At 32.1% G+C, this 26,612-nt stretch overlaps 1 protein-coding gene and 1 long non-coding RNA gene across 4 annotated transcripts; one reads left to right on the forward strand and one right to left on the reverse strand.

Moving 5' to 3' along the window:
* Nucleotides 1–2,514: 2,514 nt before the first annotated feature.
* On the reverse strand, nt 2,515–26,575 carry LOC135831734 (innexin shaking-B-like). 3 transcript variants are annotated; one of them, XM_065344435.1, is made up of 6 exons: nt 26,407–26,575; nt 24,765–25,608; nt 9,737–9,956; nt 8,847–9,135; nt 6,798–7,081; nt 2,515–2,999 (listed from the first exon to the last, which is right to left on the reverse strand). In XM_065344435.1, exons 2-5 carry the CDS (start codon nt 25,131–25,133, stop codon nt 6,850–6,852), a joined length of 1,110 nt encoding a protein of 369 aa, XP_065200507.1. In that variant the 5' UTR covers nt 25,134–25,608; nt 26,407–26,575; the 3' UTR covers nt 2,515–2,999; nt 6,798–6,849. The 3 variants fall into 3 exon arrangements, with proteins under 3 accessions (XP_065200507.1, XP_065200506.1, XP_065200505.1); XM_065344434.1 differs by having other exon boundaries at nt 26,343–26,575; XM_065344433.1 differs by having other exon boundaries at nt 26,326–26,575.
* On the forward strand, nt 17,554–19,244 carry LOC135831735 (uncharacterized). The gene is made up of 3 exons (XR_010556222.1): nt 17,554–18,209; nt 18,407–18,467; nt 18,586–19,244. It is a non-coding gene; the product is annotated as an uncharacterized LOC135831735 (long non-coding RNA).
* Nucleotides 26,576–26,612: the final 37 nt, after the last annotated feature.

The raw sequence follows: 26,612 nt of genomic DNA on the forward strand, positions 1-26,612 counted from the left end.
ATTAAGAAAGAAAACGTCAAAAAAATTTTAATATCGCAAGTTGCTTGCCTTATACGTACCATCGTAAAGTAAGCACATACTTACATTAGATCCACTCAACAATAAAAAACTTGGACGTCGATTTTAAATACATGGACAGCGATGTAGGTATCATACGTACATGTGGTACCTAACGAAGAAATGGCAATAGTATTAAACAATTAATAGGTCTCGCGTCACACAACCCTCAGTAAACAGAAGCAAAAGTAAATCTCAATTAGGTACCAGCTTATACAATAAAAAAAATCGCAAGGATTACGGTCATGCTATCTGGACAAGTTCTTATGTAATGCTTTGGTTTTAACCATAAGCATGTGCTGCATTCTACGATGCAAGTTTAAATTGAAACGACACATATTTCTAGATGTTACACAATTTTCCATATTTGAAAATACAGATGCGTTATGGCTTTTTTGCATTTCTTGTTAGATATCCTATCCTACAAATGAATAAAATATCGTTCTGTAGATAAAAATATAAAAGAATTACTTACTTGGTACCTACCTAAAAAATCAAATTCTTGTAGGTATACCTAATTATAATTAATTTAGCACATCCGTTTTTTAAAGGTAACCTACAATTTGAAGTTTTGAGTACCTACATCTTTTCAAAAATACACAGGTACCTACTTACTGCCTACATTATATTGTACCTACTTATAACACCAACTATCGATCAATTATGGTTATTGTACATACAGAGAAATTGTATACCAAGCATTGTTTTTAACACGACAAGTGATACAATGTGCCATTTTTAATTATTATATGTATTCTTGTCTGCTAAAGCACCTATATCGTGAAAATATTGTTATTACGTTGAAACCATACTGAGCTTAGTTAATTACAACTGGTTTGGGCAAACTTTATAATGAAGCCGGATTATATGCGAGGTCACTCACATCGCAGTTATGAGTCATGTCAAAAGTTCACTGCTATTTTTAGGCATTGCAGTTCATGTTCATCCTGAATAATATGAAATTTCAAATTCTTTTATCTGCTGCTCTATAGCTTCGGCTTATGCTTTCAGAATTTATAATGGTTGATACAGCTGGATTTTGGCTATCCCGGGAAAAAATGTTTGGATAAAATTTGATCAAAATACAGGTGATCTAATTTGATTTTTAAAAAATGTCTCTATCAAGTATCAAGATTTTCATCAAAATCGATCTATTTAGATCAAATTGGAACTAAACATTTTTTCCCAGGTAGCTTTCAGCTGTGGTGAAGTACCTATGGCTGTTTTAGATTTCAGCTTCTGATTCTTGACTTACAGCCTGCTCAGTAATTGAAGACTTGTTTTTTTCAGTGAGAAATTGAAACAATTTGGTATTTCTGATATTTTTAAATGAAAAACTGTTTTTAGTACGTTTTTAACTTTAAAACTTTTTTCCAAGTTTTAAATATTTTCTGTCAAGTTTTTAGTTTTTTTTTTGGGGGGGGGATTATTTTTTTCAACTTGCAGAGTAAAAATTTAAAAGAAAACTGATAGAACAGCCAAAAAAATTTGTCTGGAATAGGTTTCAGGTGGAGAAGGAGATAGCTGACCTGAATTTCAGCGGAAAAAATCACCTGCTTTCGACTTTTGGCTGGCTTTCCAATTCTGCTTAGTATGAGGTATTTTTTCACTTTTATATAATGTACTTTTCAGGTGTTGATTAATGACTGCTCATATGCAGAAATGACAAGTGATTTTTTTTCATTTTTTCCCATATCAATCCATCAATGATAGGTAATTGAAAGAAAATTATCAGCTTCTCATTTGGTACGAAAAGTCATTGAAATAGGTATTCTACTCGTACAACTGCAAAAACTAGAAACTGTAACACTGTATTTTCCCATGGAATGTTTTTCTAAAGGACTACTACTTCAATGTTTTTCTCGTATCAATTTTAAAAACTAATGCGCTTAGCTGCCTATCAATAAATTTTTAGTTTTTTTTAAGAAATCATGCTTTACAACACAATTTTAAATTTTCTAATTTTATATTATTTTCATTTGTTTATAGCACTCCTGACGGGCAGATTGCATAGGTACCTATTTGATAGGTAGGTACAATCATGAGGAATAATCTTATAGCTGTTTACTTATTTACAGAAAGTGCATAAAAGCAACAGATGATGCATACAAGCATTTGAGTTGCCTATCTAAAACTTTAATAGGTATCTAATCAGTTCGAATCTGTAAACTAAGAAAAATTTGTTTTCACTGAAATTTTAATTATTCTATAAACTACTGATGAATTGATGATGTTGGCTTTGACAAATTATAATTCAAAAAGTTATCTATAATAAATGAAGTTTCGAAATTTTCCTTTTTATATATTTCATACTTCTCCTTGCATGAAAAATAAACAAATATTCAAAATACCACAAGCAAGAAAATACATAGAAATAAAAAACCAAAGTTGTAAAATAATAAAATTCACCATTTAAAAAAATGGCTCGTTAATCAACACAATAAAAATTTAAACCCATCAGTATTCAGTAGCTTCTATTATTGTGTTTAATATGCTAATTATTCTATGATAATTTACATAGGTAGGTAACCTTTTTTTAATGATTCTAAAATTTTTTCATACAAATGTAGTATAAAAATTTGATTACATAAATGAAATGATGAGTATTTGAACACATAAATGCATAGTGACATATTTAGGTATGACAAAAATAACAATTTTCCCCACATTTAAATGATTATAGATACCTAACTTCAAAATGAGATCGTTTTTCATGGTGAAATGAAAAGTAAGTAAAGGTATTGTGTGGGTTTTGTGGAATGTTGTCTTTCTGAAGATGCTTGGAAAGCATTCCCCAAAAATGTTAAATCTGTCAAGAAGAAAAAATCACACTCGAAATTATTACTATGTATATAATGTACATGTAGTAAGGATGATATGTGAAAGTTTTCTTGCAGTCTTCATAAACTTAGATTTTTGAGCGCGTCCAGTTCTCCAGTTGTCTGAAAAAAAAACGAAAAAAAAACAAGAAAATAATTATAAAATGTCAGAGATCGATTTTGAATCATTACAATCAATTTTACACATTTAAACAATTTTGAATGAATAAGTTCTATAATTATGTACCAAGGGCACTAAAAATACTATGCTGATGACGATAAGTTACTCAAGTCATTTTTTCTGAACCCAACTATACTCTCAAGTCTTAAAAACCCACAGATATTGATTTTTTTTTTAATCTTGAATTAGGTGCTTTAATAAATTTGATTTTTGATATCGATAGTTATAAAATTAGAACACTTTGAGCCTTATTATTGAATGATTGAAAATTCTCTAATATCTCAGAACCTAACTGCAATAACATTGCACTTGGCAATAATTGCAGAAGAATGGATGAAAAAAATTCCAAGTAGATAATTGCAGGAGTTCAATTTTTCCTCAGAATCCATCTCGTGTACCCCATCATTTTTTTTAATACTATAGGTATGAGGAATCAAATTCCATCCTCTTTCCATTGATACAACTTTGAGTTGAAAACTGCTTAGGAGAAAACTTGCCAGTGAGATGGACTATGAGGTAAATTAAGAAATAGATTTAGAGTATTTCTCATCTTGCCGACCCTATAATTTTTTTTCTTCCTAATAAAAGAAATTTCATTCTCTTTATAATATGTACTTGACACTAAAATTATTTAAATCCTCAAAACTTTTGAGAAAATGACGATTTTACAAAATATACATTTTGTAAAAAATATGAATGAGAAAATGACATGAATTCATGTTTTCTTCAAAGTTATTGCCCAAAAAAACCGGATTCTTTTACAGTGAGCAACCTTTGTTAGTTTGTCTCGACGGTGGACCATTAAGGTATTCTCCGCGCAGTCCCTTTCCCTAGATTGTGACGGACTTCAGTGGCGTGGTTCCAAACCCATTCAGTATAACACCTTCCGCTTTCATTTACAATCTCATCAAAACATCTGTTAAATCTCATATTCATTCTTCATTAAAATCCCAACAATCAAAGCTATTCTTACATAAGCCAAAAAAAAAAGTTAAATTACTTTCCAACGCACGATTTAATATTAAAAATTGGTGAATGCTTTGTTATAAAAATAGACCTTTTCAACAATGTTGCTCTTTTTGTCTTTACAGTTATTATACTTTGGCGTCATATACTCAACATAAAGACAGGAGCCTGTAATGTGATAAAGCATTCCTATATTGAAATCGAAAACGTAGGTAAATATTCGGTAAATTTATATCGTTTGATGAAAAGAATGTAGGTACCTATATTTTACGAGTGTAAAGTTTTCTTAACATAAAACAATGAAAATTGACAAATTTCTATGTGGTAACTCGCGGGTCGAAATTTGTGATAAATACGAGTAAATACTGTGTGGCTGAAAACGACGATTTATTTGAGCTGGCAAATAAAAATGTTTATATAGTGGCATTTTAAATCGCTGATGTTTGTTTTAAACGAATAACCAACGATTGGTCTTGGATGATAAGAAAAAGTACTTAGGTACATAGTAGCATAAAAATAGTCACCTACTTTGGACAGAATTTATTGAGTTTCTTAATGATGCCGTGTAGTTCAAATTTTCTTTCCAGACACAAAATTGCACGTTAAAAAACTTCAGAAATGACATTGAGAAAACGGAAATTTTCAATAGGTACTCATTGACATAGATAAAATCTATCATATCATCAAAGAATCTTTGATGATATGAAAGATTGAGTAGATATATTTTTTAGGTAAAAGTACACGCTATTTGTAGCATTTAAGTAGCTGCACGCCGTCTCCGAGTTTATTTTGAGTTTCGCAAAAGTGGCAGTGACAGTTGCATATAATGGCAATTTATTGTTCTCCAGTATGTCCATAGTGCCAGATTTTTTTGTGACATATTTATCGACTTGACACACGCTGTTTGTTCGTTACAACATTGTATGTTTTTATGTTTTCAACTAATAATAGATTTCAACGTCTTGTTATTTTACTATCAAGTGAAAAATTATAATACATATGAATGTAGGTAATTTGGCAGAATTTTTCCATTGTAACAGTACCATTCAACTTGTAAAATAGGTAGTTATGTATATTAAAATGCCTACACTAATGTTCTGCATATCTACAAATATTCTACAAAATAGGTTTATTTATTAACGTGTAATTTTTGCATGTATTTTATTTGGGTAGGTACGCAACAGTCTCGGTATAAAACGCTTTTAAAATAAAGATGTAGAGAATTTGTTTTATCAAGAAAGACTAATGAGATGAAAAAAGGACAACATCAAAAAATACTAGGCGCTTGATGATAAATACTTATATCACGCAAAAGGGAATTTTTTCTCTATTCTTTCTACTTTTTGCTCCTCTCTCTATGGTAAGTAAGTACTCATGTAGGTATCCGAAATCTCGAATCTCGTGCTTTCAACAAACGTTACTTTATTCTACAGAGATGCCAAAAATAAACAATATTTGCAAAATGACTGAACTGAACGGATATGCTCGCGTGCGCCACAAAGAGAACCGATATTTAGCTTGTCTGTGGCAGTTGATGAACAGAAGTAATTTTTTTTTTTCAAAAAGTCGGAATTTAATCAAAGAATCGCTGAATGTTTACTCAAAAACCATATGGTTTACATGTAGAATGTAAGTGGACACGTGTCACGTTAAAAAAATCCTACTAAGTAATCATCTCACAGTTTCTAAAGTGAAATGAAAAAAAAAGTCTAGCAAAATTCTTTGTGATGAAAGTTAGAAGCAAATTAATCAAATTTCTTGTTTTTGAAAACGTTGGCGGTTACTTTTTATGCCCATTATAAATCGATTCGCAAAAAGATGAAATAAGTAAGAAAATGGTTTCAACCACGTGGTTTAAAAATGTACATCTACCAACTTTCATATAATTCAATCCAGTGCCGGTGCCAGGATTTTTCCTTGGAGAGGGATAGTTGGGTCAGAACAAGACAATTTTGCCGTCTCATTTTTTTGGGTGGGTGGGTGGGTGGGGAGGGGGTAAAATTAAGCTTCTCGGAGAGCAGAAATCAAATAAATACAGTGGCATAGTCAGAATTTCCTCAAGAAGTAGGCAAAACCAGATTTTTAGGCATGAAAAATCGAAATTAAGAGTCATTTTCTGGAAACCTATCGTGATGTGTAGTGAATTATGAAAATGAAGGCAAAATTACTGCTCGAGCGAAGCGAGAGCGAAAATTTTTAGAAAAAATGGGTCCGAACAACAAAAAAAAACGTTCACTTTTGCATGTTTTATTTCAAATTTTCGTTCGCAAGGGAGGACAATGGCCCCCTTCACTCCCTGGCCACGCCACTGAATAAATATGTAATTTATTTATTTAATTTTTAAAAAGGAGGGACCTCAGTGACTGAAATTTGGCCGCAAAGTATTATTCAAAGTAAATCGTGTACGAATATACCTATAATATGGGCTTGAGAAGAAAAAGAAGGCTTCTTCTTCGCAAAAAAGATGAAAAAAAATGAACATCGGTTTGTAATTGGCATCCATCTCAGTGAAACAAGAGCGCAAAAATGCTTGGAAAATTCCCACTTTATAGCATCAAAATTTTTTCCAAAACACTGGCCTCTTGAGGGGGGGGGGGATTATCACCCAAATCCCCCCTTTAAAACCGGCACTGATTCAATCATCGCATAGAAATTAGGCAAATCTCTTTAAAATCGTGTGATAATAAGTCATGTTTCAATTCATACCATCCTCTTAATTAGGCTTCAAGCTACCCGAAGATGATTATTCACGAAGGAGTATTCTGTATATTTACCTTATCCTATGAATAATGGCGTCACTTATTGTTAGTAACGCCAAGGCGAATGTCAGGTATCTATGTAGCCGATTTTGTAATGCTGAGTGTTGAGTCTGGATGCTAAATCATGCATTACGTCCCGAAATATCACCGAATCAATATTTTCGCCAAGCATGTAGAATAAAAACCAATCTCCTAATTTGGATCTTCTTACTATGGAGCTGACTGCGTCTCTTTGGACGAGCCTAAATCGTATCCGAAATAAGTACACTCTCATACGAGGACTTATTATGATGATTATCCTGTAAAATTAGAACAATGATTAAAACTGGTTAACTATTCTGGATTTAAAAGTAGGTACCTAAGTAAAGATAAAGTTCATTTCTGAATTTTAATGTGGGCTATTGGTATCAATTAGAGAATTATTGGAGAAGGACCGACCAAAAAAAAAAAAACATGAAAATTACCAGCTACATATTATGCACATACATACAATAAACCTTAATTTTTCAACTCATGTGAAGTTTTTTCAATTTTATTTTCAAAAAATTTTGATGGACAGAATGTTATTATTATTAAACTTTTGATACAGTTTTTTGCCCTACAGAGGATCTCAAAATACACCTCAAGCTTAAATTTCAGGCACTGAAATTCATTTTTCGATTGTTCCAGAAAACAGAAATTTTGTTTGTACCTCATTTTTGATTTTCGGGTAAGTTGGTGATGGTTTTGAACCGTTCAAGACTGTCGCCAGTGGATTTTCGGATGCTTCAATTTTTGAGGGGAAAAAACTTTTTCTCCGGTGATAATTTTTGAAAAAAATCATTGCTCGCGAACGCATTGATCGAATGGATCGCAAAGATGGTATCTATAAATCAGAGTTTATTAATGCTGAATTTCATTTTTACTCTACTCTGTTCACTTACAGCGTTTTTTCGAAAACCGGAGAATCTGAAAATTTGCTGGAGGCTCTACAACGATTCAAAACCATCACCAATCGATTTATCGATTTGAAAGAGGGAAAATAGAGTACAAACCAAATTTCAGCCTTTTTAGTTTACGTGTTTGCAAACAATAAAAATTTTCATTTTTTATTTTCAAAAATAATCACTAGAGAAAATGTTGGATTTTTACAGCATGGCACAGTAATTTTGAAAATATGGGCCCAAAAATCGATTGAATGGTTCACAAACCTGATACCTAAATACGAGCTTATAGATGCCGAATTTTAGAGAATTCGACAATCTGATTGATCAACAACTATGGACGTCGAAAACAGGGTACCTAATACCTATAAACCGAATTTCGGTTTTCCCTGCTATTTTGGTAACGTTTGAATTTTTTAATATTTTTGACTCAAATTTGAATTTTTTTAAAATTAATTTTCCAAAAATCGAAAAATGAATTTCAGCGCCTAAATTTGGGCTGGTAGCGCATTTTAGGATCTTCTGTAGATTCCTTTTTGTCCGATTCAAAAAATGTTGTGCCAGTTGGGATACCTCCCTTGTGAGGAAACATCGAACAACTGTGATTTTTTGAGGTTCCATTGAGCCTGTTTGACCGCAACACGAATGAAAAGAATAGCGCGCATAGTCATCATAAATTCGAGTCAAATAAAATGCACGAGATATGAGATTAAAATAAAAGTAATATACGATAAAGAATAAATGTCACCAGAACACTTAGTACTGCGGATTAGACCTGCTAAGTTAATTGAATTACCTGTACAAGGTTCAATATGTTGTTGGTCTTAATTTAGCGTTTTCTTAACAAGAAAATACCTATCACTTACACAGCGAGATTTTTTATGTACTTCAATTTTTTGAGAAATGGATTATTAATCGAAATGAAAAAGATAAGTATCTATTTAAGGAATAGAAGTTGAGATAATAATATTAGTAATTATACCTACTCGTAATCGTATGGTGCCAATCGAGGTAGGTAGGTAAGTAAATAGATTATAGGTAGATTAAACTTGAACGATTAAAATCATTCCGAGTTCGAATTTTTTTCACCCATTAAATTAATAGAACAATAAAAGCACAAAAAGAACACAAATCTACTAACCTGTAAAATAGAACACATAAGGTGATGGAACCAAGAAACAAGAACCAAAACCATAGGAATATGTAAATCTTTTCGTTGACCACATTCAATGGCAAAATGCACACTGCATCGTGACGTTCCACTTCGCCAGAGGGACCAAATTTGAAAAAAGTACATTTGGTCATTCTAGGAAAAATATATATCATTGGGTCGATTCGGTCTTCTTGGTCAGTCTGCATAAATGATATCACTTCGATACCAAATGAAAGGAAAGCTCCGTCGAAAAATCTATTCATTAAAAACATTTGACCTGCAACGATATTTTAAATAAATTACTTACAAGCAATAAAAATCTACTCGTATACGTCTTAATTCATATAGGTACGTAGATCTAAAATATTCATTGCCTAAAAATGTCTGCCTATTTATGGGTAATTTTAAAGTGCGTAGGTACCTAGACCTACTACGAGTATACCTACAATTGCTTCCAAAAATTGATCAAGAATCTTCAAAATGTAAATTCAAATTTTAAAACGGGTAAGTGTAGACATGTAAACAATGCAGCGCACCTAAATCACCGATCTTTTTCGAACATTTCATTACCAGAGCAAAAAGAAACCTTATCAAAACATATAAAAATCAATGTTTTTTTCTTAGAAATTTTGCGACAATCCTTTGCGTTTTTCCCGTCAACTTTTCATTTGCTTTTTAAATAGGTAAACGATTGATTATAAAATAGACAGGTATAATTCTACTATGTTCAACGAGTAGGTGCCTCAGTTAAGAAAGTATTCAAAAACTTTCTTAGATTTGCCTACATGAAAAATTTTCAGCTGAATCTTATTCCCCTTGAATTTGTTGAAAATTCGTTAACAAATAGATAGAAATTGAAAAAATTATTTTTAGCTTACCAACTACATTTAAAAATGCCAATAATTCACATAAGTAGTATCTGTAGGCCCACCAGTTATGATATCTTAAATTTTCCCAAAGGTAGTTGAGTAGAATTTTCTTTTTTTGATTTTTTTCAGCTTCTGTACAAATTCCAACATCCATATCCAACATCAACGCGTGTATTTTTCCACCTTCCCAGTGTTTCCATAGCCATCGTGGAGCATAAAATAAAATCGCCTGTAAATTAAAATAAGCCTATCTATGATATAGAACATAGATAATTTGGTACAAGAAAAAATCTACCTAGAGAATTAAACTTAGACATTCATGGAGCAATTAGGTAGGTAGACGAAGAGGAAGTAAGTTCCTAAAAGTATGCATTCGTTTTATTTTGTCTCTTAGGAAAACTTTTCAGCAATTATAAAATTAAGTAGGTAGTTGATTTTCCAGTTTATTTGTTGGATTTTAGAATACTAAGTAGCCAATTCATGTTTCAGTCCATTTAAACATGGACAAAAAAATAAATAAAAAAACTTGGAAGTAAATATCTTAAAAACGTATTTTTTCTATGACTTGAAGAAGTGGGTAGAAATACATTATCTTCTGCTGTGAACTCGTAGTAGCCCTTACTTAGTCGATGATAAAAACTTCTCAAATGATTGTTGACATTATCATGAAAACGAGAAAAGGAGAACATTTGATGAGGTACCTAGTAGGTACCTATTTTGGTACGAACCCTGCGCACACATTCTCTCCCCAGGGAACAAACTATCCTTCTAGCATGCAATTATTACGCATGAAGTAAATCCAAAAAGACAGATGATAAAAGTTAACGTTAACACATCATCCAAAATACACGCGATCTGCGATTACAAACTTGTCACTAATTAAAATGCAATAAATCAATTACTGTTTAAATTTTCGTTTTACAATTTTCAGCAAAGGTATTTGAAAACATAACTATTACTGTTTTACTGAAATAATGCCAAATTTTTCAATTATTTAATGCCAAAAAATCAGACCCACCGAAGCAAAGAGAATATTAGGTTAATATGTGTGAAAGATGTGTCACATGATTTATGGATATGGGCATTCCTAATAACGTCACCAAGAATATGATTCCAGTAGGTAACCTTATGTTTGATTTTTTCGTTTGATTTCTAATTACTCGTACTTGGGTGCTTACGTCACGTAATCTGGTGATTTCTTCATCCTATTTGAGTTAACGAGAAAAAAATTGTTTAAATTAAAATTTCATTCATCTAAACTAAAAGAAATGTTCAATGTCGGTATGGATTCGTTGAATTGATAGTTTTTTCTTTTGAATTTTTATTTATAGGTTTGTCAGAGAATTTTGATTTATTGATTTAAATGGATTTCTCTCAGTTTGGCTATATTATTTACCTACTAAATTCTGGTAACATTTCTATCGTATGTGAGGGTACATAATTATGTTTTGAGGAATGAAATCACCCCCTTCACCAGGGATACAACTGAAGGTTTTGTTGGGGGGAGGGGAGGGGAGGGGAGGAGAGTGTGCAATCGAAAATTTATCGACTAATATGAGAAAAAAATACCAATTTTGCCTAATAAAATGAAAGATGAGAAAACAATTCTGCCAGTTGACATTAGAATAGGTAGGTATATTCTTATATAACCTATCACGAGATAAAAAAATCTCGTTTCCTCTTTTCAATTCTTAGAAGCCTGAAACATGGAATTTTTTATTTTGCAAAAGAGAAACAAATTGCTTAGCCCAAGCGCTCGATGATGCGAAAAGTTTTCAAAAATTCGTATTTTGATTGCTGAAAACACTACCTATGTTTTTTATGTGAAGAGTTTGATTTTTTCCGTTTCAAAATTTTAGAATTTGAATGATGATTTTTTAGAAATTCCAAGTTTGGAAAAAAAGCAAACAGGTCCGATCGAACTGAAAGAAAATGCTTTAGAAAATTCGTCATTTTTGGAACCTCAAAGAAACTGAACATCGCCTCCAAAAGGTCGTGTAGGAAATCATACTTCATATTGAATATGAAAAATATAGAGCTACCGTTTCAAATTTTTAATACACGTAAATATACTTATAATTGAATTTATCGTAGCCAAAGATAGAAGAGGTAAAAAATGACATTAACTACGCATTTGTCTAGGTAAGTACTTCACAATTCGGAAAGATATTCTTAATTTTAAGAAGCTCTCAATTAAAATGGTCTGCCGCAAAGCTTCTTAAGAAAGGTGTAATGAAATAAAATTTACGAACGAAGAAATTACCCATTAAAAAATTTGGAAGGAGTCATATTTTTCAGTAAATTAAAAACACTACTCGTATCATAATGGAAACCCCACTGGGTTAATTTTTTGTCGGATATGTTTTGGGAGAAAATATTTAGGTAGTAAACTATGAGAATAAAGCGGTACGTGAAATTAAAAGGTATTTAAAAAAATTTAACTGTTTGGAAGATTTACAGCAGTATAAAAATGTTAAGATAAACATATAAATTAATTATGCGTCTTAATCGTTGTTATTATTTCATATCGTTCTCACTTCAACAAGACGAATAAAATTCAAATCGAAGATTTTCGAAATCTTAATAGTTAATTTGGTCACAACAGTCCTAGCCAAAGGACTATATTGATTTCAAAATACACACTCAATTGTAAGAATCATCAGGATACGAATTCAATTACATGTATATTGTATACCTAATATAAATAATGGAATTCATCGTACATACGAAAATACGAATTGGTGTTATTTTTTAAAAACTAGTCCACCAGGAAGCGGCAGATGAGCTGTTCGTTTTATGACCGTCCCTAAATAGTATCACTAAAAACATTTTCATGGAGTCAGAATCGCGGTAAAATTTACGAATAATTCATATAGACTGATGCGTGTGTGTGGGTTAGCCACCTTCTGCTTCTCACCATATACTGCAATAGTTTAGCTCATCTTCTATGAATACAAAACGAATTTGTGTTTTTTATATAGGTAGGTACCTACTACCTACCAAGTACCATCATTATTGCAAGCATTTAATAGTTCGGCGTATTATATATGAAGAAATTGCACCCCTCCCCCGATCCTTTAGGTCATTTTTTTCTTGAAGTGGACGTCCTAAGAAAAATTTCACATTCTCGATCATTTGGGGGGGGGGGGCTAATTACTCCATATGTCGTATGCTGGACGATTACATAAGTTTGTCTAGACAATTTTTTCGCGAATCGATTCAAATTCAATCGTATTTTTAACGACAGTCATATAATTTTTCCCAAGAATTTGTCGTAATAATGATTCATTCGACGTCTCGACGAAAAAAAAAAGAGTTACCTACTTCAGTTCAATGCAAGAACATGGCAATTGATCGATGGGCTAAACGCCAAATAATATGTACTATTAATAAAAGTAATTTGCATCAAAGCAAATCATTCATATGGATTTGATATGTAGTTTAGACATTTGACAACGTGTTAAAATTTTTTTCGAGAATGAAAAATGATTTTCATTTGATAAGTAAAAAAAAATTGAAACCACTCGCAGATTATTAATTTCCATGTGTATTTTTCGATGGAAAAATTTTCAACTTATGGAGATCTATATTTTGCATATGAAATCAATTGGTTAGTTATGTTCTTTCAATTTAGCCAGTACCTACCTAATCTGTAAAAAAAAAAAATCATACCGGAAAAAATGGTGAAGTACTAACAAATTACAAACGTGTTGAAGAGCCCATTAAGTTGATACATCAAAAAGTTCTTAAAATTAAATCGCTTTGAAAATGCAACGGAGCACAGCACAACGCGGGCTATTTTTAAATCAAAAATGATTTATGTGGCATGCTAGTCGCTCACTTGCTTCTTTTGAGGATTTATAAAAATGCATTCTTCGTATCTTCACTGATAAAAACGTGACGCTTAGCTCGATATAATCTTTACGTGCGGCCTTGTCACGGATTTGGTGATTTTATTCCGTTATATTTTTATTTACGAGCGAACAGGTATCTACGTAGAAAGATGAACCGAAATAAAGAGATGGAATTTGAATAAGAGATAGATTCTACGACGAAGAACGTGAGCTTAAAATTGTTTCAGTTGTTTGAAATTGCCGCTTTAAAAGTTCTCTAGGAATCTGTGGCTGAACTTTTAAATCATTTATAAGTATGGTTTATTATATGCTGCATCTTACACTCGTAATTTGACTAGATATTTTATAAGACGAAATAATTAAAATTCGAAACGAAAGAAAATGAATTCAATCTAACGTATTCTATGTGATGATGACATTTTTCAAATTGTCCAGTTACCTACCTAGGAAGGTATGTACCTATTTTTTTTACGTGTCTGCATAGTATGCAGCTCTGTCATATTTTTTCTTACCCTTACCTAATTGTAAGTAGGTAGGTATTGTATCATTTTTAATAGGTATATATATACCTATAAATCTCAAACTACATAATTTTGTACGCGAATTTTCTTCTCAAAAGATGAACTAATGTTTTAAAAATTGTCATTGAGAAGTCTTGTACCGCTAAAATCACATAGGAATATAATCAAGAAAGTCTATTCCTCTCCGTTAGTTATTAATTGGAATAAAAACGTATGCTAGGTACTGATACATTGCCTGGCTGATCAATTGCTGTTTTTCAATGTAGATAAGTAAGTATAAATCAACTACACGCATTGAATAGTTAAAAAGCTGTATTAATATCGAAACGTGAACACGAGCCAGATTTTTCGAAATGTTTTAAATATTGTTTGTTTGTTGCCATAGACCTATCAACAATCGAATGACTGTAAACTATAGGTACAATATACAACGCATACAGTAAGTTGAGTTTGGGTATTTGTACTCGTTGCTTGATTTTAGGCTTTTAAACCATAGTTTGCGAGGAATATATGAGATGAAACGATCGTTGAAAGCAATGATTTCGTACATTTCTTTGAAAACATCTGATAAATGTATTGCCATATTTAGAGAGTAGGTACCTATCGGAAGAGCAAAGGGGTAAAAGGTTAATGAATGAAGTAACGTGATGAACTCAATTTTGTAAGTAAGCTCCTGAGCAATTCAATTATCTAAAAATTGTCCACTTGTTGAATACAACAAAATTTCAAATTCCAAGGAAAATAAAGGATTTGATCTGGTGATCAGATCAGAAAATTGGCCAAGCCTGAGCTGCTCAAATTTGATTATGAATAGATCAAATCAATAATCATGTACCTTTTTCTCTTTGAAGCTGCTGGCGAGTAGGACAAAACCTAACTATTTATAGAAATAAAGCTGATAAAATTCTTTGAAAGCATGATTTTAATTTTGGTTCTTAAATTATTGACGTTTTAATTAATTATTCTTCAATTTAATTTAAAATTTTCCGTAGTTTTGGGAGGGGCAATTTAGACGAGAGAAAACGAAATATGAATTAGTACCATAGCCTAAATTGATTCTTTTTTTAAAAATATTTCACAAAAACAAACAAATACTAGGGTGGACCATCTTTTTTTTTTTTTTTTTTTTGAAAATTAGAGGTGAGATTTGAAAAAAAGTTGTAGGAGACCTCAAAAGACAGTGGGAAAACATTTTGGGGTCTCCGATCTTATAAGTACCATCACTTTTCTACCGGGATTTCAAATTTTTGGAATTTACATTGAAAATCAAAAAAAAGTTGAATCAAAAATATAATTATGTGGTGATAATGGGTCACATTATAACTATCCACTTGGAAGTAAGAAAGCCATTTTTGACATTCTTTCATTTTTTTAGGTTAACTATATTGTACAAGTTTGGAATAAGTCCCAAATCATATTATTTTTGTAAGTTATGCAAAACTCCTGGAAAGATAAAAAAAATTCAAAAACTGTTTCAATACGAGTACATTTAAATGGTCATCCTTATATATTAAAAGATGTTTGAAGGAATCCTTGATAGAGTCCGCCAGCCTTTTCTACTGAACCGATTTCAACAAATTTTTTTTTAAAACGTTTCTTTTGACGTGTAGATATGTCATCAAGAAAAAAAAATCGAAAATTTTGAAATTAAGGGCCGAAAAAATTGAAAAAACACGTTTTCTATTGTGTTTAAACAATAGAATTTCGAGTAGAAACCTTGATAGAGTTCGCCAGCCTTTTCTATCGAACCGATTTCCACAATTTTTTTTTTCAAACGTTCCTTTTGACGTGTAGATATGTCATCAAGAAAAAAAAATCGGAATTTTTCAAATTAAGGGCCGAAAAAATTGAAAAAACACTTTCTCTATTGTGTATAAATGCGCGTATTACAATGCACACCGACAACAATACACTCAGAACGTTGCTATGTGGGCGTGTTTACAGAGAAGGGGTGTTGAGGAGGGAATGATGTTGTTGTGTTGCGAGTTACATTCATTGCTGTAGTATTTTATTTTTTCAAAACTGGAATGTGTTGTCTGTTAAAATAATAAGGAGAGGAGGTTCTACACTTGAGATCATTTTTGGGTTAGGATTTTATTTCAACAGCACAAATTTAAATGTTTAGTGGAACATTGTTTGTAAAAAAGTTAAAGTGAAGATGGAGAAGGGTTCAGTACTGTGTAGCCAGAATTTTCTCAAAAAGAGGGCAAAACCATATTTTTAGGTATGAAAAATCGAAATTAGAGGTAATGTAATGGAAACCCTTCGTAATGTATGATAATTTGTATGGAAATGAAGGTGCAATTACTGCTCAAGTGAAGTGAGAGTGAAAATTTGTTGAAAAAAATGGGTTGAAAAAACGGTTCATTATTGCGTGCATTATTTCTAATTTTCACTGGGGGGGGGGGCTCAAGTCACGTCCCTCCCTTAGCTAAGCCACCACTGGTAGGGTTTCTATACTTGGGATACAAATTTGACTATCCTACCTCAGATTTCCATTTAATAGGATTGAATTACTCCAGCATACTCACTACCTACTCATTTTATGCCATCATTTTACAAGAATTTCAAACATTTTTTTACACAATTTCACATATATGTAGAATTTTAGAAATTTTACTCTTAAAAAATGATGATAATTATCAAGTCAGTAAGTATGCCAGAGTAATTCAACACCCCAAGTATAAATCTGAAGTGAATACATGTAAGTTTTTTGAGAAAAAAAATGTCGTTAATTCATTGTATAGAAATTGATAAGAATATTGTTCAAACTTGAATTTTTTAAACATTGTACTTTAGAACCAGAGTAGAATTTGCTATTGACACATTTCAACTGATTTGCATTTAGGAGCAGGGGCATGAGTTGAGTTGTCAAAAAAGCGAGCCCCGAAGGGGCGAGAGACCTGAGCGAAGCGAGGGCCAGGGCGAGCAGCACGAGCGAAGCGAGTGCGCGAGCTGGGGGCCGAGGTCGCGGAGCGACCTAGGGGGCGAAGCCCCCTAGTATAGTAATGATAAATCAAGCAGTCCGGTCGGACTGCCCCGCCAAGCTAGAAAAAAAAACGCACACAAAAAAAACAACAAACAATAACAATAATACAAACGTGATGACAGTCCGGCCACTTACTGCTTACATTCTCTGAACAACTAAGCGTATTTTCGATGTTCAATTTCTCGCGAATAAAAAAACGTACGATTCTGATTTTTTGATATGTTGTTGGCATCAACGAGAGCTTTAATTTGGTATGTTTACAAACTTTCTACGGTAAAAAATTATGTAGATTGGAGTACCCAAAGTTGGCATTTTGGGGTAATTTTTGAAATCACAAATCTTCGTGTCAACAAAAAACTACTGAACCAATTCAAGTAAAATTTTGTACACTGGTGTAAATTTACGAGTTATTTCTAAATACAACGTCAATTTTTAAAAAAAATTATTTTTGACCCACTTTTTCTCAATTTGAAAATTTCTCTCCCTCCAAAAACACCCCCAAAATGAAAATTTTTCGTGGTACAGTAGAAAAGCACAATCTACATCATATTCACTATCAATGTGCAAAATTTCAAGCAAATCGGTTCATTAGGAGAGGCTGTAGCCCTGACAACGGAAATTAGCTTCATAATTTTTCAGTGACTGAGATGAGAAAGTAGTGGAATAGAAGAAACAAAATAAAAATTTTTAGTTGAAGTGTAAAAAAGGGTCATCTACATGACTTACACTACCTCTATACAAAATTTCAAGTAAATCCGTTCATTTGAAGAGGCTGTAGCCCTGTCAACGGAAAGTTTCCGGTGGTTATTTTACCGATTTAACTACGGCGGCACCGGTGGAGGTGGTGGAGATAAATATAAAAGGAGTAGAAAGCAGTTTGGGCGAAGCCCAAGGGGGGGTATGGGGGGGACGAAGTCCCCCCCCCCTAACGAACTGAAATAGTAAACAGTGATAAGAAGTGTATTCCTTCATGAATCGTGATTACTGATTTTTAGTTTAATAATCGTACTTAAAAGTATTAAAAAATGGTTGCTACTAATAATTTGAACGACAGAATAAAGAACGGAGAGCTTAACTTCAGTTCCTGCGGTTTGAAAGAAATACCTCTAAAAGATGTCGTAAGTGTTATATTGATTAATGATTATTTTCTCAAATTCTTGTATTCCACTGTATGGAATAATGTACTCTTACGTATCAGTTCTTCAAGTCTGGATCGTAAAGATCACTGAAACTTGAAATCTGTTATGTAAGTGATGTTTTGAAGTGTCCTTATCCCTAACACATTCTAACCCTTCTTTGTTTCTTCTATTTTCAGGCTAGTTTGAAACATATCATGTTTGTTAAATCTATCTAACTACAAAATAGCCTTGATTCCGGTGAGTAATCTAAGAACAAGCTGACATTTTGAAAGCTTTATCATCCCAATCTGTTAGCTACAAAAAGATGCAGGTGAATTTTTTCAGCTAATTCGTGTTTGTTTGTTTTTTTTCACAGAGCAAGAATCAAAGAAAAATGACAAAAAAGCTTAATATTGAGGAATCGCCACACAAACTAAACAAGAAGATCGCAAACAGAAGTAACCTTTCAAGATGATGTACAGTTTTGCTCGGTTTTCACTTTTCAGTTCATCTGATACCTTTACTAAATAGACAATTGGCCAAAGTGATCAGAGGCAATTTGTGGATGTACAATATGAACGATGAAATGGTCCAATACATTTGTCAACAAGTGAAATCTATCTATTCATACGAAGAGCTTTTATTCCATTTTGAACTGAGTATTTAATTCGTTGTGACTCACGAATTACCTCATCATAGAGTTTCAGCAGTTATCACTGCTGCTTTCGTACGATTATTTATACATCATTAATTCATTATCAGTTGGTTGTATGCAATAATGCAGTGTGTATTTTTGGACATTTTTCATTTTGATTTGTGTTCGAATAGCTAGTGCTAGATTTCTGATGTAGTGATGTACATGATTTGTCTCATCGTTGATTGAGTCGACAAGTTGTAATGCGAGTAACTACTAACTAATTCAGCGTTGAACAAGCATTATTTCAATTCTAATATGTACATACATCGAGTTGTTCATTTTCAGACTCATTCTGTTTTATGTACAGTAACCATAATACATGATCTTGTACGTTTCTAGTTACTTGTTGATTTTTTCCTCCAATGATACGCATCGATGGTTGTGGTATAATTTACTATCACGCGTAGAGTATAAAATTTAGATAATTTCACCAAATTATTCGTCTGTTTGAAGATGAATTATCGACTATTGACTATTGAGTGAGTATTATCAATAATTTACCGAACGAGTTTTCGATGTATGTATAAAGTATAACTAAGTGTAATGTCAGAGCCTATAGTGATATCTAATCACTTAAATATCGAGTTTACTGAAAATGAACAAAATTACTTGCTCGATGAAACTATATTATTGGCGGATCATTAGATAATTTATAAGCTGTGGATTACGAGAATGGAGGGGTTTTTAAAATTTTCTATCTGTCGGTGCTTTTAAGGTGTTTTGACTTGACTGTGATGGCAAAAAACAAGACTTGCACAAGAATTTCACCCTTAGTTTTGTTTTTTTTTCAGTTTTAGTTTTGCATCTTTGCATTTTCAGTTTTCAGTTTTATTTGCGAGTAGTTAGTTTCAATTTCTTCATTTCAGTTTCAGTTTTTAACCAGTTTCAGTTTTTCATCACTGATTACAAAAATAATACCATTCACCAGTGTACTTACCGTTACAGATGACAGATTTGATACCCTATCATGCAGAATTATTGTTGTTTTTTTTAAATATATTTTTATTCATTAAAAAAAAACAACTGATATCCTTCTGAAAAAATACTTTTAAGAAGAAAAACCTACTGATCTAAGAAAATTTCTACAAAAGTTAATCTTTAAATAAAAATGGGTAGGCAAATATAATTTTTAAAAAAACGACTGATATCCCCGAAAAAATACTTTTAAAAAGCAAAAAACCCGCCAAGCTAGAAAAAAAACCTGCTTAAGGTTGGTCTTTAAAAAAAAACTGATAGAAGGAAATAAGTATTTCAACAAAAACAAAAAAAACGACTGATATTCCCCGAAAAAATACTTTTAAAAAGCAAAAAACCCGCCAAGCTAGAAAAAAACTGCAAAAGTTGGTCTTTAAAAAAAAAACTAATAGATAAATGCACCTCAAAAAAAAAAAAAAAAACAGGAACCTTCTGCTGAAAAAATAATGTGATATCAAACTACCACTAAGCAATCAGTTGTTTTAAAAATCAATTTTTTTCTGTCTGGACATTGAAAAATTTTAGACGCATCAGTTTTAATGATGTACCTACTTTACAAAATCATATCAAAGTAAAAAGTGCTTGAAAATCATTGTAGCGTAGGATAGTAACACTCAAATCCATCAGGTATTGAAAATGAATTTGAAAACCGGGCCAAGCTTGGTGGGAACTTTCTTTTCGGCCCGGTTTTCAAATTCATTTTCAATACCTGATGGATTTGAGTGTTACTATCCTACGCTACAATGATTTTCAAGCACTTTTTACTTTGATATGATTTTGTAAAGTAGGTACATCATTAAAACTGATGCGTCTAAAATTTTTCAATGTCCAGACAGAAAAAAATTGATTTTTAAAACAACTGATTGCTTAGTGGTAGTTTGATATCACATTATTTTTTCAGCAGAAGGTTCCTGTTTTTTTTTTTTTTTGAGGTGCATTTATCTATTAGTTTTTTTTTTTAAAGACCAACTTTTGCAGTTTTTTTCTAGCTTGGCGGGTTTTTTGCTTTTTAAAAGTATTTTTTCGGGGAATTATCAATTATCACAAACAACTTTTTTTTTTTTTACTTTTACCTGATGGAAATTTTGAACATTTGAAACCTCACCAGAACAGTGATGGTACAAGTTGGAGACCCAACATTTTTCCTACAGCCTTTTGAGGTCCCCGGGCTATATCTTTTTTTCGAATCTCATCTCCAATTTTCAACAAAAAAAATATATAAATATATTTTGTTTCCTAAACTCATGTTATGAATTTTCAGCAATCAAATCTGATTATGAAATTGAATACTTCAAGAATTTAAGATCAGTTTTCCTCAATGAAATAAAAAATTTTCTAATCGAGAGTACATGTACATATTTGGAGAAGAGGATAAAAATATAATTTCCCAACTTGAAATGAAATAGGTAGGTACCTACCTAGGTAGTATTTAGGTGGAGTAATTATTCACAAGCTTGCAATGGTTTCCAACAGGTACCCATCTTGAATTCTAGGCACCAAAGTATTGATAGAGATAGGTACCTAGGTAAAATATCTAGCAAAAGCCTTAACTTTTCATTCATCTGACAGAAATTGGAAATAAAAATCAAGTACCTATTAACTATTTTTAACCCCAGAAAAGTGCAATGCTCGACACAATCTTGATTTTGAGATGTGTGTTATTACGCGGTGTAACTACACACATACGTGGCCATACGAAATGTTTCTCACTTTATGTTGTGATAAATGCTAAATACTTAATTAAAACGCATTTTTCTTTCTATTTCAACGACATATAAATAACTTTAATTTAACGTGTCATATAAAACTAAAAGTAATAATTTCTCGAGATGTAATGGAAACATATGTTGGACTTATTTTTAAATGAATTAATGCATTATATTTGTAAATGACAAGATCATTAGAAACAAGACAAACCAAATTTTGTCGACACATTTTCATTTATTCCGAACAAAAAACACACTTCCTGGGCTATTTATACATATGTAGGTATTTATGTTTTTTCGATAATTATTCATAGCCAATAATTAGTCACGTTTTCCATTTTACGAGTACATTTTCTACATAAAAATAGTACCAAGTTCAAAATTGCATCAGCCATGAAGTAGCCTATATTCAATTGCCCAATGCCCAAGTTTGGCAGAGCTGATTTTCAACATTACAATAATGGCTATTTAATATTAAAGTTATCCTATCAGAGAAAATGATAATTTTCTTAAAATATTTGCGGTAATATAATTTTATAGCCCAATAATTTAAAAAAAAACTACAATAGGTACCTATATGAAGACGTAGATCTCGTTCCAATATGTCTAAACCAAAAAAAAAAAAGAGAGAGAAAGAAAAGAAACTATAGGTATAGGTATCTAAAAATTACGCTTATGTGAAATTGGTAATTGGATACCTACTCGAAGATTTGTAAGACTGCAGACATCGCAAACAGGTTTTTGTATAAGAAACAGACGATGCAGATCAAACACGATTCGATAAAATTTTCAATTTCTGAATTCAAAGAGATATCGTGATATCTTAAGGATCATTAAAGAACCGAAAAAAAAACCATTTATGGTTTTGAGGATATTTCACAAAAACAGTAACAAATCGGCACTCATGCATGTTTTCAGCATTGTGAAAAAGACGCTATAAATACTCAGCCTTTTCTAAAGAGCTATCCATATTCAAGTTTATTCACTGCATTTCAGGCAAACGTGTAATTTTACCAACGAAAATGAACATTACTGATTTTTTTATCTTTCATATAATTTGTGAAAGAGCACTTATAAAAAAAAAACAGCATACGAGTAGGTTCTTGTACGAAACATGAAAGCTGAAAATTTTGCGCCACGCTAGCTAGATTATCATAAACACCCTTAGGTACTGCTAATATTTTCATTTTGAAAGGAAAGTAAATGCGTCGAATTTCAAAGACTTCGTGGAATTTTCAATCGAAGATCGGTGGTGCTGCCAAGAGAAGATTTTTGAGCACTTGTGTGAAATGAATTAAAACTGATGTAGGTATTCAAAATTCAAAATACTATTTCTTCTGGCGTTTTCATTAGTCCCTATGTAATTTCATATAGTTTCTTCAACAAGGAAAAGACGTGTTGAAAAGGTCATGATTTTTCTAAATAAGAAACCCCCCCTCCCCCCCCAAAAAATCAAAATAATAATCTTGAAAATTGAAAACTTTTGACATTCTCAAGACTGTTGCTAAAACATTGTTACGAGGTAGGAGTTTTGGGCCATTTTCTCATGAACGAGACTAAAAACCTATATTTTTAAGAACAGCTTGTGGGAACAGCATGAACTCAAGAAAAAACAATAAATAGCTCAAAATACCTATAGAACAAAAATTGCGTAAGTTGATAAAAAAAATAACCAGTTACCCAGGTACTTATTATGGTACTTAAGTAATTCAAAAGATAACATTTCTGGTCGCATCTTAGATACCTTTTACTTGAGTACATATGGAAACTCAATTTTGATATAACCTACGAGTACTTTTTTGGGGGAAAAATGTGTTTGAACAGGTGTAACAATTGCGTTTTGAGATCACTTCTGACATGAGTGAGAAAAGTGTTCCTATTTAATTAAAGACTTTTTCATAAATGTGATCAGTGATCACTCGGGGAGGGGGATGATCGGATTATCCTGGTACTTCGTGTCAAACCATTTTTCGTGGTTTTTGAAAAATTCGCCCTCTTCTCAATCCTATTTTCCTCACTGGTATCAAAATTAGGAATCAAAACGACGAAACGTGGGTTTCTGTATAGTAAGAATTGATCAATTTTTAAAAATCAGTTTATGGAATTCTAGTTCCGTTTTAAAGAACATCAATAACAGATAGGTAACATATTTTTGCGAGGGAACTAATTGGAAAATTACTTCATGTTCTAATGAAAAATTCAAAATTAAATCTCGTTAAGTATTTTTTCAAAACTACCTATACTTACATACAGTAAATTTGCAGTCCACCCTCTGCTCCAGAAACTTTACTTAAACGTGGGATTGTGGGTATTTTGAGAACATCAATATATTGGTCGGACTCATCGAAAAGATTAGGGACAAATCATTCCATCTGAAGTACCTTCGCAAAATTCTCTTTCAAGTTTAGAAAAATGAAGTTACAGTTGAAGAATTCTCAAAAGTGACATATTTTTCAGGCCAAAGTTGGGAAAGATCGCACAATAAGTGGAAAATTTGATAAAAACAGTTCAAGTAGGAAAAATTGGAAAAATTTCTGTTTTAAAAATGAAAACCTGAATTTTTCTTTGGGTCGTTTTCATACATAAAATTGAATTCCCCCTGCTTCAAAATTACATAATTGAAATCGATTTTTTTTAAAAATAACTAAAAATGATACAGGAATTAGGTACATACATTTACTTACATCCAGGCCTTTCTTGTTGAGGCACGCGGGAGCACGCAGTGCCCCCAAAAGAAAATTTTAAAAATATCGAAAAATTTTCATAAAAACTGAAAAAAATGAAATTTTACAAAAAAAAAATCTTTTAAGAAATTTTGTAAAAAAACAGGATTTTATTGTTTGGCAAACTTTGTAACAAAAAGAGGATTTTTCAAGTAAGCAAAGCAAGAATCAAAAAAGTTATAGACTTACAACTTTCGAAAATAAGTGTAACCCCGTAAAAGAAGTGATAAAAACAGTCCTATAGTTGCATCCAATAGGTAACAGGAGTAGTTGGGTATTCCAAACTCTCAGGAAGGAGGGGGGGCGGTTTTGAGGAGATTTGAATTCTCTAGCTTGAGGAATGTGTCGTCTTGAAGTACCTATACCTTTTCGTTAATCATTTTCCAAAATAGGAATGTACCTAATGCACAATAATAATTCATCTACCTTATACTCATTCAATTTTTAAAATTACCTGGAAGAACAAGCAGAAGCAGACCCATTGATAATATCCGTAAGTCTTCCTATCGTCGGCAATATTCTTACTATTGTGAGTATTGTCAACACCAGGATAAGGAACTTCAACGCCAACTTTCTTCTTGAAAGCTGATTTCAGAGTATAGGTAGAATGAATCCAGCAGTACGTGTTGAGCACATCTTCTGGTATATCTTTGGTATGAATACAGTCGATAGGATTTCCAACATATTGACGAGTGGTCACAATCAGACTGAAGGCGGTCAAAATGAGCACGGTGATGCTGTAATGTAATCGGAAAATCGGCGAATCTATGTGTATGTGGCTGACTTTGATCAAATTCTTTAATCCCCTGAACACGTCAAGCATCGCTTTCACTAGACACTTAACGCCTTCTAGCTTTTTGGGGATGAGTTCTTCAAGCGTTGGATTAATTCGGAAAGGAATTTTTATACTTTTATGAACCCGTTCGTGTGAAATATACGGCTAAGCGTCGTTATTGCGTTCGATTCGAACTGAAACGTTATCGAGTAGCATGTGTGCTACTAGTTAATTCTTTTTTAAAAACCAAAATTCAACAACGCGGTTTTTAGCGTTTATTGCACGTCCAAGTACCATCTTCACGGTAGAAAGTGGCTGCAAAAGCACTTACTTCCCTTAACTAATCGCATCACGAGTCAGCGAAAAAACACTCCGAAAGCACGTGTGGTACTGAGTTATTATTGCTAAAGGCCTCCTTATCTAGCAATTTCTGTTATTACGGCGGAGTGATGATGAATCTCGAAATGGCATTTTTTTTCACGTAAAATTACCCCTCTGATATTCGAGTATACCTATCAAAGTTCTGTATAAACAATAGGAAAAAAAGAAACAAACTTATTGTTAGTTTAGTCCGAAGATCAGAGAGACGACAGTGTAATGTACAAAGGTAGCTAAAAAAAAAAGTAGGTATCTATTAACTATATCCATATAAGACCTGAGGATTTGAAATCAAGATGAAAAAACTCCTCCAAGGTGTGTTAAAAAATTCAGGCATAATTATGCATAAAACATCATTCAATTTTGAAGTGATTATAATTAAGTAGGTACTTAAATGCTTACAACAAATATTTCATTTCTCATTTAAAAATCCGGACTAATCATAAAAATCTCACTCTTGTCAAAAATCTATCAGGCATTTAAAAATACATACCAAATCTAGAAACTATGTATTTTGGCATTAATTACTATAAAAAATTTGAAGTACTTTAACACCACAAAAAAATTAAAATCCAATCCTGGCCAGTTTAATTGAATACAAATAATAATTTCATCGAATCAAATTTAATTGATTCAAATATTCCAAAATGACCCTATGATATCAGAAAAAATGTCATCAAGTCTTATAAAAATTAAGAACAGAAGATATTTTTAATTTCCCCTGATTCTGAATGATTGGTAGGGGATTTAACGAGGAATTATTTTTATTCTTTAAATAAATTTTCTAAAAAAATTAAGACGCTCAAATTCTGATTTTACCGAACAAACTACAATTTCAGTTCAAATTCACTCGACTACACACCTGAAAAATTAAACTACCTATCAAAAACGATGCAGCATGCAACGATCAAAAATGAATAAATACGTAAAAAAAATATCGCACCAGTTACCACAAAATCATGATCGAGCTGCACTCGCGTTTAAATTCGTAATTTAAAAAAAAACGCGAATTCGCACTGCGTGAATCAAGTTTGAACTTTTTCATTCTAATGTCATACGTAGCTGTCGTCGTGATTTTTTTCTAACCGCCCGGTACTTAGTGGAAGCTATCACAACTTTATAAATCCCCCGTCCCCTAAACAGATTCAT

This window comes from Planococcus citri, chromosome 1 (genome assembly GCF_950023065.1).
Source record: "Planococcus citri chromosome 1, ihPlaCitr1.1, whole genome shotgun sequence".
Classification (NCBI taxonomy): domain Eukaryota; kingdom Metazoa; phylum Arthropoda; class Insecta; order Hemiptera; family Pseudococcidae; genus Planococcus; species Planococcus citri.

Excerpts from the sequence above, each read along its gene's own strand:
- LOC135831734 (XM_065344435.1), bottom strand. The coding sequence starts at position 25,133 with ATGCTTGACGTGTTCAGGGGATTAAAGAATTTGATCAAAGTCAGCCAC. Across the intron at positions 9,136-9,736 it reads GGCATTTTTAAATGTAGTTG|GTCAAATGTTTTTAATGAAT; the intron begins GTAAGCTAAAAA and ends ATATCGTTGCAG. Across the intron at positions 7,082-8,846 it reads TTATGTGTTCTATTTTACAG|GATAATCATCATAATAAGTC; the intron begins GTTAGTAGATTT and ends CTAATTTTACAG.